The 18077-nt window shown below is 38.8% G+C and overlaps 1 protein-coding gene across 2 annotated transcripts in view; it reads right to left on the bottom strand.

Annotated features, from left to right (window-relative positions):
• Positions 1 to 18077, bottom strand: part of LOC133646606 (formin-like) — a 164052-nt gene that overhangs the window by 115367 nt on the left and 30608 nt on the right. Inside the window, exons 3-6 of one of the 2 annotated variants that reach the window (XM_062042146.1) lie at positions 16777 to 16943; positions 9498 to 9618; positions 8016 to 8077; positions 3333 to 4021 (exon numbers count right to left, since the gene is read on the bottom strand). In XM_062042146.1, the coding sequence (XP_061898130.1) occupies positions 3333 to 4021; positions 8016 to 8077; positions 9498 to 9618; positions 16777 to 16943 (1039 nt within the window). Of the gene's footprint in view, positions 1 to 3332; positions 4022 to 8015; positions 8078 to 9497; positions 9619 to 12732; positions 14846 to 16776; positions 16944 to 18077 lie in introns of those variants that run through there. The other variant, XM_062042148.1, reaches the window with a different exon arrangement.

The raw sequence follows: 18077 nt of genomic DNA, 5'->3' as shown, positions 1-18077 counted from the left end.
AGGTCTGGACTACAGCAAGGCCATTCTAGTACCCGCACTCTTTTACTATGAAGCCACGCTGTTGTAACACGTGGCTTGGCATTGTCTTTTGCTAAAATAAGCAGGGGCGTCCATGAAAAAGACGTTGCTTGGATGGCAACATATGTTGCTCCAAAACCTATATGTACCTTTCAGCATTAAGGATGCCTTCACAGATGTGTAAGTTACCCATGCCTGGGGCACTAATACACCCCCATACCATCACAGATGCTGGCTTTTGAACTTTGCGCCTATAACAGTCCGGATGGTTCTTTTCCTCTTTGTTCCGAAGGACACTATGTTCACAGTTTCAAAAAACAATTTGAAATGTGGACTCGTCAGACCACAGAACACTTTTATACTTTGCATCAGTCCATCTTAGATGAGCTTGGGTCCAGCGAAGCCGGCTGCGTTTCTGGGTGTTGATAAATGGCTTTCGCTTTGCATAGTAGAGTTTTAACTTGCACTTACAGATGTAGTGACAAACTGTAGTTCCTGAGCCCATGTCGTGATATCCTTTACACACTGATGTCGCTTTTTGATACAGTACCGCCTGAGGGATCGAAGGTCACGGGCATTCAATGTTGGTTTTCGGCCTTGCAATGATTTCTCCAAATTATCGGAACCCTTTGATGATATTACGGACCGTAGATGGTGAAATCCTTAAATTCCTTACAATAGCTCGTTGAGAAATGTTGTTCTTAAACTTTTGGACAATTTGCTCACGCATTTGTTCACAAAGTGGTGACCCTCGCCCCATCTTTGTTTGTGAATGACTGAGCATTTCATGGAAGCTGCTTTTATACCCAATCATCGCACCCACCTGTTCCCAATTTGCCTGTTCACCTGTGGGATGTTCCAAATAAGTGTTTGATGAGCATTCCTCAACTTCCTCAGTCTTCAGTGCCACTTGTGCCAGCTCAAATTCTAAATGAGCTAATATTTGCAAAAAATAACAAAGTGTTCCAGTTCGAACGTTAAGTATCTTGTCTTTGCAGTCTATTCAATTAAATATTTGCTTCTCGCGACTTTCAAAACACGACTGATTGCTAGGAAGTTAGAATCAGGGTCAAGGCCCATTCAAGGCTTTTGAATGGGATTGTGCTGAAAATTTTAATTTCCCCTTGGGGATTAATAAAGACATGCACCTGGGGATAAGTTGATTGGCAACACTAAATTGGCCCTAGTGTGTGAATTTGAGTGTGAATGTTGTCTGTCTATCTGTGTTGGCCCTGCGATGAGGTGGCGACTTGTCCAGGGTGTACCCCGCCTACCGCCCGAGTGCAGCTGAGATAGGCTCCAGCGACCCCCCGCTACCCCAAAAGGGACAAGCGGTAGATGGATGGATGGATGGATTAATAAAGTATTACTGATCTGATTCTGATTCTGAAGCAAGTCCAACTGACCAATTGCCAACATTACATAGTAGCTCTTCTTTTCTTTGTATTCTTTATTCAGTTCTGATACTGAATCCAATTAGGATAGTTTGCCCTTTAATTCAAAAGACGCATTATTATGGAGAAAAATAATGTATCTGTATTTAAAACTAGTAAGGCAACTCTATAATTGAACAGTTCAAGACTCACTTTTAATTCAAGTGTAATTGTCTTTTTTTCTGCCACTTTGCCAAGAATGTGTGTCTATTGTGTATTTTGGCACCTGGGAACACCCCAATCCCTTGAACCTTAAAAACATCACACCATTTAACAAAGATCACACAGCTGATTCAGTTATAGTTAAAACCACTAAATGTTTCTTTACAGCTGCTTCATGCAGACTCCAGCTTTGGTCGTGGGACTGCATGGTAAGAGAGCGCAAACCAAAACCCCCGCCACTAATTCAGCCATGGAAATACAAGGTCATAAAGTTGTACGCCTGGCACTGCTGAGGCAGCAACCACAACCATAGCAAATGGACTGGATAATCCACTTAGAAAATACACAATTTTAGGAGTGTAAGGGAATGGTTCTGCAGCAAACACATTTATGTGAATACAAGTACTCACTGGGCTGACCCCCACTTGACCAAGTTAATATTCATGTGGCTTGGATATTCCAGTATTTATTCCTGGAAACCATGAACATGTTTACAAACAATTAGAATTGAATAACTATTAAGCATAAAGTCTTGTTAATGTTAATTAGTTATTTTAATTTTGCCTTGTAATTGGGTGAGTTACTCATATTTCATATACTATAGCATTAGCAGTCTTTTAAAATACAATTTATATTTAGAATTGCAGATTTTTTGGTAATGTCATCACAATTATCACTTTAATAATATGATACCTGCAAACCCAAGGAGTGGCCTTTAAATATGGAATAAACTCCTTTTTAGATATGGATTTTTGTTTGTTAAACAATTGTATACTCTTGTGTGTGTTTATTGCAGATGTATGTAATAATTGTGGAAATGAGGGATTTGTATAACACGCTACAGGGCATTTATTGAAATAAAAACATGAATACAAGAAATAAATATAACTTTTAGCCCACTAAACTATTGTAACCTGTACTGTACTTTAGATAAAACTGTTAGCATGTTTTAAGCAACTAAATACTTTTTTTTTTTTAACAGAGATTAATAATGATTAATCAATTAAAAAAAAAAAATCATTGTTTGACAGCACTATTTGAAATATTTCAAATTATATATATTTAAAGATTATATACTGTATATTCATAGTCGTCCCTCGCCACATTAGGTTCCAAATATTGCGGCTTCACAACATTGTAGATTATTTTTAAAGTATATTCTACAACATTTTTGTTCTATAGCATAGCAATGCCTAAATGAACTAATAATATAAATACTACAGTAATATTGGCCACTCGATGAAACCAAACCAATCGGAGCACACTGTTCAGTATCGTGGCCAATGATTGGCTCAGCCTCTGAAAGAATTTCTATATTAGATTAAAAAACTGTAATAGTGACTAAAGGGTGTTATTTCATGTCTAAAGGACTATAATAATATTAAAACATATATTTACAATTAGGTACTAGACAGGTTTTAATGCTCTAGCTATGAAAGTATTTGAATTTCTAATTAATAATTCCTACTTGGTGGAAATTCAATAAACAAGGGATTACTGTGAATGTACATATTGATATATACATATCATATTTATAATTGTAATGTCTACTTAATTTTGAATGTATATACATGTTATTTATTAATGTGTAGGTTTTTCATTATCTTTCTTTACTGATTGGCTGGGAGGAATCACATGGCCTTCAGTTATATAAAATATATATTATATTAATATTATATTATATATTGTGGTGAAATCATGTTAAGAAATAACACATACTTATCGTCATATATTTGTATCCTGGTCCAGTACAAAGGCTTCATGGGACAGGCTGGTTCGACAGTGGGCTTCCGAGGAGCCTTGTCCAACATATGATGGAGACTGAACCCCCCCATGGCAGGAGGAGGCGGGGGGCCGCCGCCTGGCGGAGGGGGTGGAGGAGGTGGGCCAACCCCAGGTAGACCAGGAAGGGGAGGAGGTGGGGGAGGCGGCGGCGGTGGGGGCCCACCCCCGGTGAAAAAGGGTGGTGGCGGCGGAGCTCCAATAATGCCTGATATAGGAGGAGGTGGGGGTGGCGGAGGTCCCCAGGGGCCTGGCAGGGGAGGGGGTGGGGGAGGGGGAGGCGGAGGTTGGTGTGGCCCAGCAGGCCCCGGGGCTGTTTTAACCCCCAGACTGAGTCCGATAGAGTCCAAGTTAAGTCTTTTTGGAATGTTCTGGCTGGGCGCTTGAACGCCAGCCTCACCTTCGGGAGTCCTGATAAAGGTCTCTCTGTCTGTCTGGATCCCCACAGTGCGGCAGATTCTGTACGTGGGGTCATCTGCAGTGGACACAGCCACATCTCTGACCTCCCTTCGCTCCAGACTTGCATTGTAGGATTCTTTTTGCATCTTGGCAATGACTCCCTCAAGGTCTGATATTGAAACAGCATGCTCGCCTCGAAGTTGGAAGATCTCAAGCTCAAAATCTGACTGCAAAATAACAAACAATACATATTTCAACATCATATGACAAATCATTCCCCATTAATTGAACTTGACCTTTTGTTGTTGTTGACTTGCTTGTGCATTAGAGGAAAAAGACGTTGACCATAGTTTACCCCCAGTTTGCAAAGAACAAGCCAACTAAGCAAAGTATTGATTGGAAACAACAAGGAAATTGTTGAGCAATATGAACCCCACACATGTTCCTTATTAACATGTTCACTTTGAAACAGCATTAGGCACGTTCCCACCCTTTGTTGCGGGCTGCAAGTGGCGCATGTTTCTCGGTGTCTGCATCAGTCCAATAAAGCAGGACAAATTAAAGGCTTTAAACAAATGCACTGAGATATTTTTTCTAAGGTCAGATTTTCAGCAAGTAAATAGCAAATGAATCAATGAATAACTGGCTATATTACTGTCAAGTTGAGATCATACCAGACATAAACATTGGATGATTAGTCTGTTTCAAATAACCACATATACCAAACCATACCTTACCAACTTTATATTCCAAGCTAAAAAATAAAAAATAATGCATTTATATAAATAAAAAGTGTTTTCTACTATACAAGTGCACACATTTGACAGTGTATTATATTGGTTTATATTATATCAAGTTGTATAAAGAACTCAGAGTAAAATTTGTTATTTCAATTGATTTGATGCAGATTTTGACCTCCCAATTCTTTCAATTAATGTATTCATTGTCACAATACAACTACCATACAACATGTAGTATAATAAACCTTCTAACTTAAAAAAACAGCTTTAAAGGTCTGTTTTTCGTCCATGGTGGCCCCACACTCCTACTACAAAACCACATATAACAGTTTTGTAAAGTACCTTATTCGTTTTTTTAATAGCTTTACTACATTGATATTTACCATAGTAAATCAGTTTTAAAGTATCACAGTGCACAGTATGCTAAATCCATCTATTTTCTATTGTACACCATGGTGAGCTGGAGCCTATCCCAGCGGATGTCAGATTAGGGGTGGGATACACCCTGTAGTGGTCACCAGCACCTGTGTAATTTGTTATTACAAATATTAAAATACCACTGCAATTTGTTTGTGCTACATTTCTGCTGGTTTGTGCTGTAAAAAATGTTGTTTGTGCTGTTAAGGTTTTAAAGCAATTCTAAAACTACGTTGATCTACAGTGATGTCACCAAACTTGTTCCAAACGTTTATGCTGTCAAAAACAAGACAAAACAAAAAACACATTTGTGCTATTATGGTTTTGATTTTAACATCGTATTATTCATATTAATTTCCAAATTTGTCCAAAGTTTGAGCTGTCAAAAAACATTTGCGGTATTGATGTTTCAGTATCCATCCGCACACTACCACGGGTGTGAAAAATAATCAAAAGTTAATAATAATAAAACTATAATAGCACATGCACATTCTCAGTGGCCTAGTGGTTAGAGTGTCCGCCCTGAGATCGGTAGGTTGTGAGTTCAAACCCCGGTCGAGTCATACCAAAGACTATAAAAATGGGACCCATTACCTCCCTGCTTGGCACTCAGCATCAAGGGTTGGAATTGAGGGTTAAATCACCAAAAATGATTCCCGGGCGCGGCACCGCTGCTGCCCCCTGCTCCCCTCACCTCCCAGGGGGTGAACAAGGGGATGGGTCAAATGCAGAGGACAAATTTCACCACACCTAGTGTGTGTGTGACAATCATTGGTACTTTAACTTTAACTTTGACAGCACAAACATTTAAAGAGAGAGATATATGGATAAGATAGGGGGGAGTGGGGGGGTCTGCATGTTTGAGTTTGAGTTTATTTTTATTTCGAACATGCAAGCATACAACATGATACATCACAATTTCCAGTTTCTCTTTTCAACACGTTCGAAAAGGAGTAGGAAGAAGCAGAGCTTATTTAATCCTACCCCCTTTCTTTTACATAACAGTTGCTAAAACTTTTGTTCACTTCCTGTTCTCAATTTATTCACAATATACTCCATAAGTAATCACAATACAAATAAATAATACTCTGTGAAAATAAAATGTTCATAAAATTGAAATCATAATAGCACAAATGTTTTTTTTTTTGACAGCACAAACGTTAGGAACAAGTGTGGTGAGATTTCGGCAAGGTGGGGCGGGGGGCGGAGGGTTTCTTTAAAAATGTGTTAACCACAACATTGTAAATGTTAGACTGAGTAAATGACATTACTCACTATTGCGCCTGTCTTCTTGAAGCCCCGCCTCCCAGCTAGCTCCCTGCACTCTGATTGGCAAACTTTCTGTCACATGAACCAGGAAGTCTTTTATGGGTGAGGGCGGACCTACGTCACTTCCGCCTACCAATCCTCTAGCAACCGGGAATTCGTTGAAAACAAACCAGCTCACAGCGAACACAGCATTGACAGAAAAAGCATTTAACGAGCGTTGTGGCTTGGAAGTCGGCGTTAAATCCTTCATTTATGCATTTTTACTTATTCGCATATCGTGTGAAAAAGCGAAAATGTATTATTTGCGTCAGACTCGTCTCAGTGAACGTTAAAGCTTCTCAGGCTTAGCTTAGCTTGCTAGTTAGCTTAGCCTGCGCGCTACTAAGAAAGAGACGCGGAAGTTATCAACAACTTTGTGTGAACACGCCGTACTTGTTGGAGCCCACGTCGAAGAAGAAGCGCTTGTTGTCCACAGTCATCGACGAGCCCTCCGGCAGCTCCGCGGGCTCCTCGTCCACGCCGTAATCGTCAATAAGTTTGGCCAAAGCGTCGCGGAACTCGATAAGTCCCTGCGCCGGGAGCGCGATGGTCTGACCCCAAGCCGGGCCCCCTGTTCACGGTCTGCCGGATCCTCAAGAACCGTCCCCGCTGGTTCTCTTTCAGGTCCATGTAGTACTTCCGATTCTCCCGCACTAGGAACTCGCTTTTCAGGGCCCGCCGCGGCTCATCCTGCACCATGCCCGGGTTGCTGGGACCCAACTGGGCGTAGTGTTCGATGAAGTACCCCAAGTAGTCGCGGAACTCGACCGCCACCGACATAGACAGCGTGAGGCGGCTCTTGTTGCCACCGGCCCCGACTTCGGCTATCTTCAAGAAGCGGCCTTTGGCGTTCTGCTTGACGTCCAAGTAGAAGCGTTCGTTTTCCCGGTGTAAAGCTGCGAGCCATTTGTCTCGTCTCTGTGGGCTTTTATCACGCTTTGGCAGAACAAAATACAACCTTTGTTTTCCCTGTTTCCAGTTGTGGTTAGCACAACCAAAAACAACACAGTTTTTCGGCATTTTAGAGGCAGAATGACGGGTTTAACCAGCGTAGGTCGACAGGTTAAAGAGTAATGGCAACGGTTTGTTTTCAACGCCAGTCTGGTTGCTATGGCTCGAAGAACCCGTAAGTAGCTCAGTTGCCCGGATGTCGGCCCTCACCCATTCGGAAGCTTTACTTCAAAGATGTACTAAGTACTTAATAGAGCGCATAAATATATACCTTAGAATCATTTGTCTGCAGCTTGGATATCTTCATTAAAAGGTAAAAATATTTTAAGTACTAAAGCAGGTGTAAGAAAAATGCAATACTCTATGTCATTCAAAACAGCTTACACTATGTACAGCACAATGTTAATCCCACAGTGTTTGTCAAGCCACTTAATGAAAACAATAACCGTTTTTCTGGGTATACTATATCAAAATTAGAATAGCACTTTCCAAAATTTTGAATGACGCAGTAAAGATGTGCTCTGGGGGTGTACTTGAAACATTTCATGATTACTTAGCGCCATCTTGTGTACATAATTGTTAACTGCTATGCAAGTGTATACCAATGGATATTGGTATGTAAACCTTCTTTCACAAATGTTTACATATTATTCTGGAAGCATTTGTCATTTACAAGACTGCACATCATTACACTTTTTAAGATAGTCTGTCCACTTTGGTGTCATGCAGTTAAGTTACTATGTTTCAAAATGTGTTTTCACAAAATGTTTCAGTCTTCTATGCCACGTTTGACATAACAACTTACATGCATTCGCTCCAAGTCTTCCTTGCACTCTCTCTTGAGCTGCAAAAGGGAAGCCTGGTGTTCTGAAAGCAGGCAGAAAACATGTTACCTGTACTGTACTGTATGTGTAGTGACACAAAATCCCATGCAAAAAACTCTTATCATCATCGCTGAGAGGGTTTAGTTGTAGCAACAATGAATGATTCATTGAACTTAAAGGATGTTGAATTTCTAGTTTGTATGAAATGTACAACTGGGTTCGATGAAACAAGTGATAAAATGCTACAGAAGGGTGAGTCACTTTCTTTATAAAAGGCCCAGCGTAACAACTTAACCGACCAGTTTTTAATTGTGTAGCTGGTAAGACTGATGCTCTAAATAAAACAATTTGTCAAGCCAGACACAACACTGAGCTTATCTGTTGGCACTAATAAATTAAGGCATGAGTACCAAAGATAAAAATAACCCAAACTCAATTATACAGAATAATTTCATAGACATACGCATATTATATAATTGTACAAATGCAAATGTATTCATGAACGATTAGAGAAAATTTGATTCTAATAACATTTTCCTTAGCTGAAATATTAACGTTTACCTCACTTCATTAAATTACAATTACCTGTGAGTTTAAGCCACATTTTAAGGTAAACTGTGAAAGTTTAGCAGTGGTAGAAAACACGGTGGTGCTTACAAAGCAAAAATATTTTAGATTTACTACTTTTGGTATTTAAGTTTACAAAATATTGATCTAGGTCAGGGGTGTCAAAACTATTTCCACTAAGGTCGGCATATGGAAAAATTAAAAGATGCTGTGGGGCCACTTTGATACATTTAAGACAGTACAACTAATCAAAAGAAGGTCAATATACCCTAAGATGTCCAACAAAACATCAATATCTTAGCTTTGTGTTATCAGTGACAAAGCAAATGAGTGTAATATCTAATAATAGACATATTAGATTTATAATGTTAATGCTGAGATAGGCTCCAGCACCCCCCGCGACCCCAAAAGGGACAAGCAGTTGAAAATGGATGGATGAATGTATTCATACAATTAATTAAAATATAATTTAAAAAATGAGCAGAGAACCAGCCAACTTTCGACATTCCTGATTGATATTTTAATGAATATGTATTCGACCCTGAAAGGGACAAGCGGTAGAAAATGGATGGATGGCTGTATTGTAATAATTTATGTATCATCTTTTCCAATTACCTATAGAAAGCATATAAAGGCAAATGCTGATTCACTGTTAGTTGTATCTTAAATTTCATGTGTGCTGGTATGACAATAATGTTCCTTAAATCCTTGATAGAGTCTTGAAAACATACTTGGCCAAAAAAGCTGATTCTGATTCTAATAATAAGCAATCATATAACAGAGGATATTCTGTGTTGTGTCCTAAAGCCTTGATCCATATGATTCTTCGTAATGCCACCACAGTCAGCACTCAAACACAGATATGTAAATACAGGAAAAAAGTGATAGGTTCTTACCTGCCTCAGTGTACTTAAGTCCCACCTTTTCTTCATCATCTTTGGATTTGGGTGGTGGCCACACAGCCTGAAGACGCCCTGGAGTCCGGTCCTCACTCTCAGCAGGGGAAATGGCCTCTGTCTGTTATGACAGAACAAACGCAACAACCTTAACATATTGCTTGACAAAGCTGTGATAATCTTTTTGATGCATACAATGTATGATTTAAAGCAGGGGTCACCAACCTTTTTGAAACCAAGGGCTACTTCTTGGGTACTGATTACTGCGAAGGGCTACCAGTTAGATACACATTTAAATAAATTGCCAGAAGTAGCCAATTTGCTCAGTTTACCTTTAACTCTGTTATTATTAATAATTAATGATATTTATCTTTGTGGAAACACTGATCATCTTAATGATTTCTCACAATAAATATATATAGAAACAGATAAATATCAATATGCAACACTTTATTTTTATATTTTCTCTAAGTGCACATTTTTCAAATTGAACATTTTCAAACGATCACTTCTAAGACAGTCTTGTGAAATCACAATATCCCATTTTAACTAGCTAGCCACTAACATTTTTTTTAACAAATCATGAATTACTTTGCACCATGTTTGTACAAATAATAACAAAAGTAAACTCTCAAATTTTTAAATCATGTCACACTTTGAACTGGACACCATATCTGTTATCTGTTTCTTTGTCAGTTAGTGCGAAGCCTGGCATTGCATGCTGTTAACTAGTGTGTTGTACTCTGGTGTGTAACTTGACACTGCAACTCTGAGTGAGTCTTGCAGATGTGCATCAGTGAGGCGTGTTCTGTATTTGTTCTTGATGAAGTTCATGTCAGAAAAGGCTGATTCACAAAGATAAGATTTTTCCTCATTGTTTGCGGAACCTTCTTAATCTTTTGGACATATTTTCACAGCAATCTGGCCTTAAGCTTAATTATGATAAATGTAAAATGTTAAGGATCGGAAATCTAAAGGGAACGTCCTTTCGAATGGAATGCAAAGTGCCTGTTTTGTGGACAGATGGACCAGTTAACATACTTGGTGTTGTTGTCCCAGAAAATCTGGAAGATCTAGGCTCAGTAAATTATGATAATCGACTAAGAAAGCTGGACAAAATTATGCAATTATGGAAAGGGAAATCCCTAACCTTGTATGGTAAAATGTCTATTGCCAACTCGTTAATTATTCCTCAATTTATTTATTTGTTTTTGTCATTACTAGCTCCATCACAAAACTTTTTTAAGATTTATGAGCGGAGGGTCTTCGATTTTGTCTGGAACGGCAAACCAGAAAAGATTAAAAGAAAGGTTTTGTACAAAGAGTATGAATATGGGGGCCTGAAACTTCTCAACCTTGAAGCTATGTGTCTGTCTTTAAAAGCATCAATTGTTCCAAAGATGTATTTAAACATTGAGTGGTACACAAATGTCCTGTTGGACAAAAAACATGTACTGTATCAAAAGAAATTGTATCCTTTTTTACAAGTGATCCCCTCCCAGAGAGTCTGCTGGGAAACATGGCGGGGTTCATAAAGGAAACAATCCACTCATAGTGGTGTTTTCAATTTTATGTGCCAGAAAAAAGAGACGATATTTTGCAGCAGTTAATATGGATGAACTCTAATATTGTAATAGATGGAAAGCCTTTCTTTTGGAAAAATATGTTTGAAAGAGGAATCATTTTTGTCAATGATATTATCAATGAGAATGGTAAAATTATGAAGTATGATGAATTTAGAGCTATGTATGGTGATGCTTGCTCAAGCTTTTCATTTTATCAACTAACTGGAGTAATTGGGAAAAGATGGAAACAAATTAGTTTGTAAACCTCTAATAAGAAATTCTAGTTTGCAAAAAGGAACTAAAATAAATAGAAAAATATATAATTTTTATTTAATAAAGAAATCTTTGAAGGCTGCCTCATACAACACAAATGGAAAATGGGAGGACTTTTTTGACTGCCCGTTGCCATGGGATGCCATATTCAAACTAATCTATAAAACCACTATCGATGTGCAAAATCGTTATTTTCAAATTAAAATTATTTATAACTTCTTACCCACAGGGAAAATGTTAAAATTATGGATAATGACAGAGTCAGATGATTGCCGATTTTGTTGTCAGGAGCCTGAATCCACCCTGCATTTGTTTTGGTATTGTCATATTGTGTCTTTGTTTTGGGTGGAAGTTGAAAAAATGTGTTTAAGGATTGGTTTGTTTATGAAGCTTAATGTGGTTTCTGTTATTTTAGGAGAGTTCATGACAATCATGATTTAGTCAATTTAATTATAGTACTCGATAAAATGTTTATTTTTAAGGCCAAAAACAGATATTCACTTAGTATTACTTTCTTTAAAACATTTATTCAGTATTTTCTAACTTTAGAAAGTTACATGGTTGAAAACGATAATGATGCCAAAAAACATTAAAAAAAAGATGAGAAGTCCTCAAAGGCTTATTTTGAAAGTATAATTATGTTTATAGATTATATGATATCTGTTGTTGTGTTCCCTAATTTGAGTGACCTGGACATAATCTGGACTGTACATAAATGCTTATTTTGAAAATGTAATTTTGTTTATAAATTATATGCAATCTGTTGTGTTCCCTAATTTTTTTCTGTGTACATGAATGAAGGTGTGTGTTGCTGAGTCCGACTTGGACATTATCTGGACTGGGCCTGGTTTAAAAAACCCTTCAAACAAATCTAATTTCATTGACAACCTGGTCTGTTGAAGATAAGGCCCTTTTAAAAAAAATAAAATAAAATAAGATAAATAAATAAAAAACATTTTCTTGGATAAAAAAGAAAGTAAAACAATATAAAAATAATTACATAAAAAATAGTAATTAATGAAAATGTTAGTGGACCAGCAGCCTATACAATCATGTGTGCTTCAGGGACTGTGTCCCTTGCAGATGTGTTGTCTATGTTGTGGGAACCAGAATATTGGTAGCAGAAAGAAATAACCCCTTTTGTGTGAGTGGGTGTGGATGAGTGTGCATGGGGGAGGTTGTTTGGGTTGATGCACTGATTGAAAGTGTATCTTGTGTTTTTTCTATGTAGATTTAATTTAAAAAAAAAAAAAAAAAAAAAAAAAAAAATTTAATTTTTTTTTTTTTTTTTAGAACAGGCCCGCGGGCGACTCATCTGGTCCTTACGGGCGACCTGGTGCCCGCGGGCACCGCGTTGGTGACCCCTGATTTAAATGATTTAAGAAGTGATAACGTACGCTGGCTTCTGTGGGAGTTTTTAGTTCCTTGCTGGAAGTTTTGGACGCTCTCTCAAAAATAGATCGTAGACTTTCTTTGTCGTTCTTAATCTTCTTTCTTATAGCTTCCAGATCCACAGGTTCCATTTTGTCCTTCTTGATAGATTTAGGGCCAAGCATGTTCTTGAAGGCTTCATAAGCCATGTCTGAGGTTTTCTTGATGTCTGAATGTGAGGGTTTCTGTCCTTCAACATTTCCAGTTTCAGACTCCTTTTTGTCATGCTCTGGGTCCACTTCCTGTATGTCACTTTTAGCCTCATCGGGCTTGTCCTTGTTAAGTATCTGACTGTTTCTCCGGCTTTCTGAGAGAGGCTTTGGCTCTGTGTGTTTTTTGACAGAACTGACTGTTTTCTGCTCAGGGAGAAGCTTGGTTTTGTTCACGGTCTTCTTCAAGCTGAGCAATGCCAGGTCAGCATCTTTCTCACTTTGCTTGATTTCTGACACAGTTTCCCTCTCGCCCCCCACTGCTCCTTTCTTTAGCACCCTCAGACGACTGAAGAGGGCTGGCATTTGAAAGGAAGGGGGTGACGAGTTAGAATGGGAAGAGGATACCGATGCTGGTGTCTTTGGAGATGTTGAAAGCTGGGATGTAGATTTGGCCCTTGGATGGAGATTAGCAGATGACTTTTTATCGGCAGATGACTTTTTATCGGCATCTGACTGCAAATCCAGATCAGAGTGTGCTTCCACCACATCAAGTTTGGCACTTAGTTGGAAATTAGCACATGACTTTTTATCTGCATCTGGCTTCAAATTTTGCTCACAGGTTCCAGATCTTTGTGCGTTATTATGGTCTTCAGTCCCCTGCTGCAAAATAGATGTTGCTTTTGCATTGTTCTCTTTAATAATGGAGGGAACTGGCAGAGAAAAATCAATACCTTCAGAGTCATCGCTCTCTCTTCTTTTTTTCTCTACATGTTTACTTTCACCTTCTTCTGTGTTTGAGGCTTCTGCTCTGTCAAACATTTCAGTTGTGTTTTCTCTGGAAACTGTGGCGGTTAGGACAGTCCCAATGTCAGTTTTTTGACTGGACCTGTTGTAGTTTAAAGGGGAACTTTTAAATGTATGTGTGCGAAACTCTGGCACATGGAATTCCACCTCAGGCACATCTCCTTGTTCATTTCCGTCACTATGGTGTATCAAATCATTGCCATCCTCATGTAGGCTGTGCTCTCTGGACAGCTTTTTTGACAGACTTTTATGCCCTTCTCGCTCATCCTCATTTTCAGAGTCAGAGTCAATATATGTTTCCACTCTTGTAACCAGGACTCGATCTTGTTGATCTGAGCATGTTAAGACTCCTTTAACTGAATCCTTATAACTTCCCCCAAGAGACACATCCTTACTCCCTTTAAGAGTTTGACTCCCTTCACCAAGAACACTCCCACCATCTGATAGTTCCTTATAAGATGTCAATACAGCAGGCTGCACATCTGAAGGTGACCTCTCCCCAGTGAGTAGATTGCTAAATACATTTAATATAGAAGCAGAGGGTTTTGTCCTTTGGGCATCAGAAATATTACTTGAACTGTCCATTCTTTTTCAAATCTCACACTGGCATAAAAAGAAAGGAAAAGAAAACTAAGTGGCTGCTTTGGCAAAGCGTCCAAACTGTGAGTGCCTAATCTGCTCCTTTTCCACCTCAGACTGGCTGGAAAACAAAGGTCTTTGTATGGACAAATCTCTTACCTTCTCCAGGACCAGCAATAACAGTACTATTTTATGTGTGTCACAGAAGGGTTGAATATAGACGCCGTTCTATTGGTCACATTAAGACCGCCACAGCTTGCGTGCTAGTAAAAATTTAGGTTGCACTCTGTGAGATAGTTCCCCATGTCGCTGTGAGATAAGTCAATCTGTTCAATGGCTGGAATTATCTTGCTGTAATCTTCATAGAGCAGAGTTCACCTGATTTTCACATAGCATTTCCTCCTATTCCCACAAGGTGAGCTGTATTTTCCATGTTGATGATGTTATCCTTATAATCCTTCTCAGAGTAAAGTCCTGGAGCCACGACAAAGAAGTTCCTCTGTTTTGAGTCTCTCTTCTCTAGCTATCTGTCAAAGCAAGAAGAAAATGTCTTGCCGGCTGTAGTGTGAGAAAAAAATCTACAGGTTGGAAAAAAAATGTGTCTCACTGGTCTACCCAGTCTTTGGACGCCTCCCATCAGGTCCCGCCCTATTTGGGAGGGAAACCGTAGCACCGGCGGCAGGTGTCTGATTACCTCACGTCCCAGCGTGGAAAAGTTGTAAACACACAAGGACAGTGTGTGGTGAGCTGGAGATGCAAACAAGTCCTGTAACGCTGCATTGCACCATTCAGTGTGTGCTACTGCAATAAAAAGCCTCTGAGGATTATCTTGTGTGGTCATAGGCAAGGCTTGCTAACATGCTAACACCGATCAACCTAGTGGGAATAGCAGTTTATACCCACTCTCAATATTCAAGTGTGACTAATTACCACTGCTACTAGTCGTATGTGCACTGTAAAACATGGCTATTTTTTATATTTGTGTATCAGAACTTTTGCTGATCGTTCGCCTAGCTTCAGGGACAAACAGCATTCTTTCAGTTGCCCTTAGTAACAAAAGGACACTCTCTTTAGAATGCAAACTGCATGATTGAACACCTAATCTGAAAGAATGTGCACGCAATTCGCATAAAATGTTTTGAAGTGAGCTTTGTATTTGTGTTAATGCTGTGAATCAAGCATTTATCATATTACTGCGGTTATTCATCAGAAAAATATTTTTTTTCTTCCGAATAGTTTCATTCCACTACTTTTTTAGTAGGGCTATTTTCTTATGTGCGTCATGATGAAATATATATATATATAATATATATATACACATAAATATATATACATATATATATATATATATATACACACACATAAATATATATATATATATATATATATATATATATATATATATATATATATATATATATATATATATATATATATACACATAAATATATATTCACATATATATATACATATACATACGTATATACAACACTGCTCAAAAATAAAGGGAACACACACACACACACACACACACACACACACACACACACACACACACACACACACACACACACACACACACACACACACACACACACACACACACACACACACACACACACACACACACACACATTTATATATACCCACATTAAAAAATAGCCCTATCAGGCAAAATAGTGTCCACTGTAGTCATTGTCAGTGCAAGGATCTTTCATTGTGTTTAAACTGATCTAAATACCTCTATACAACAGGAGCACTCTCGTGTTTTTAGGAATTTGCTGCAAAAATGTTCGTCTATCAAGTTTTGAACTGAACTCGGGGCCGGTATGGTGTCATTCCTAGGCCGGATTTGGTCCGCCAGAATAACCCTGGTTTATAGTTCCAGAGACATAATACATAAGTGACATATATTTATTCTGGAGAGACAATTGTTCTTGCCTAAATACCAGCAACAGGTGCCACACACAGTGTGTGCTGGTATGCTAATTGAATACGCAGATACATTTTTCCTGAGAGAATAATGCATATCTTGTGCTGATACAATAAGCACCACACCCAGGTCATCGACCTCTTCAATCACAGAAATGAATGTTTGAGTTAGACGAGTGAACAACCGGATAGGCTTCAAAGCAATGTCATTTAACAATCAAAGGGAAATTTGAAATGCATTGTATGGTATTTTTGAAATTCAATACTAACATTAGACTTAAAAATCGGAAAAAATAGAACCTCTTCAATTCAAAATGGTCATCATAGCTTTACATTATTAGGAGTAAAGTTGTGGTTTTATTGTTACTTCTCAGAACAAAGAATGATCAGTCAGTTTTAGTTAAGAACCCCCGTCTGCAGATTAGAATCTACGACCCTTTAATCCATTTCAAGAATTTGTGATCATGTGCTTACTGTAAATGGCTGAGTGGGAAAAAGGCTACAGCACTGTGGCTAATGTGGCACAGCTTAGGGGGCCCTCACCGTGCACTCCAGCTTGGGATAGTAAGGTGTATCCCCAATGATGTCATCTTCAGGCGGTGTAATGCGGAGAAAATCCAGGTGATCAGGGCGGGGAACACGTGACAGGGGCAACTGGGGTTCATCGCCATCTAGCATCCAAATTTCATCATTACGCAGCAGGGAGTCCTCTAAGGAAAGGAAACACAAACACTATAATTACGAATATGTTGTGCAGTGCTGCTGAGTTGCTACATGAGGAAAGTTATGCTACGGTGTAGCCTGCATACATTATACAGTTGACTTGAAAAAGGAGGCATCAGAATATTTTAGCATCAAAAGAGGCAGCAAGAGAAACTCCTGTGTTTCCTGCAGGCCTAGAGCTATTTTTATCTGCACTTAGTCGGACCTCTATACGCATCATCCACACCAGCAGCAAGCTATACTGAAACAATAGATGCATTCCCAAACAGTCCTGGTGTTATTAATGTTCTTCACTGTAAAAAAATAAAAATGAGATTACAACCACATTTACAGTAGCATGGCCTGTAAACATGAAAATGTACACTAGGAAAGACTGCCCTCTTCTGTCCATGGAGCAAAAATGCAGCTTAAGCAGAGGAAGGTTTATTGTTTCAGATGACACAATTGTGATTCATCTGCTACCATATTTTACATTAACAGCTCAGATGCAAACTGTAAACACAACAGGCATCCTGTGGGCTACTTTGCACACATGTCGCACTATATCAATTTCAGAATGGTGGTCTGGATTGGAGAAACACAACAGAGGTACAGAAAAATACTCATTGCTGCTCATTGATGAAAGGACAGAAGGACAAAAAGAGCAACAGCAGTTATTAGATATGACACAGGGAATGAAAGGTATTAAAATAGGACAAACATACATACAATAGGTGAGGGTAATGTAGCGCCTATAGATGTTTTGGTGACTTGATATTTCTGCAGCCACAGAAAAAGACCAATTCTTGTTTGGACAGAAAGAAGAGTACACCACATCCTGTTCAACAAACCACCTCAATATTGTATAACCTCACTTTGTATCGAGTATCCTTGAACAGGGAAATACAGTATGACTGCAGAGCAGGTTGGTAGTAAAACCCCTGAGTTTGATCATTAGCCAAACACTTTCAATTCAGGTAATTCACACACTCACACTCACACTCACACACACACACACACACACACACACACACACACACACACACACACACACACACACACACACACACACACACACACACACACACACACACACACACACACACACACACACACACACACACACACACACACACACACAC

The sequence above is a fragment of the Entelurus aequoreus genome, linkage group LG03 (genome assembly GCF_033978785.1).
Source record: "Entelurus aequoreus isolate RoL-2023_Sb linkage group LG03, RoL_Eaeq_v1.1, whole genome shotgun sequence".
Taxonomy (NCBI): domain Eukaryota; kingdom Metazoa; phylum Chordata; class Actinopteri; order Syngnathiformes; family Syngnathidae; genus Entelurus; species Entelurus aequoreus.
Note: the sequence above shows the minus strand (reverse complement) of the source record. Positions and strands in the feature narration are given on the sequence as shown.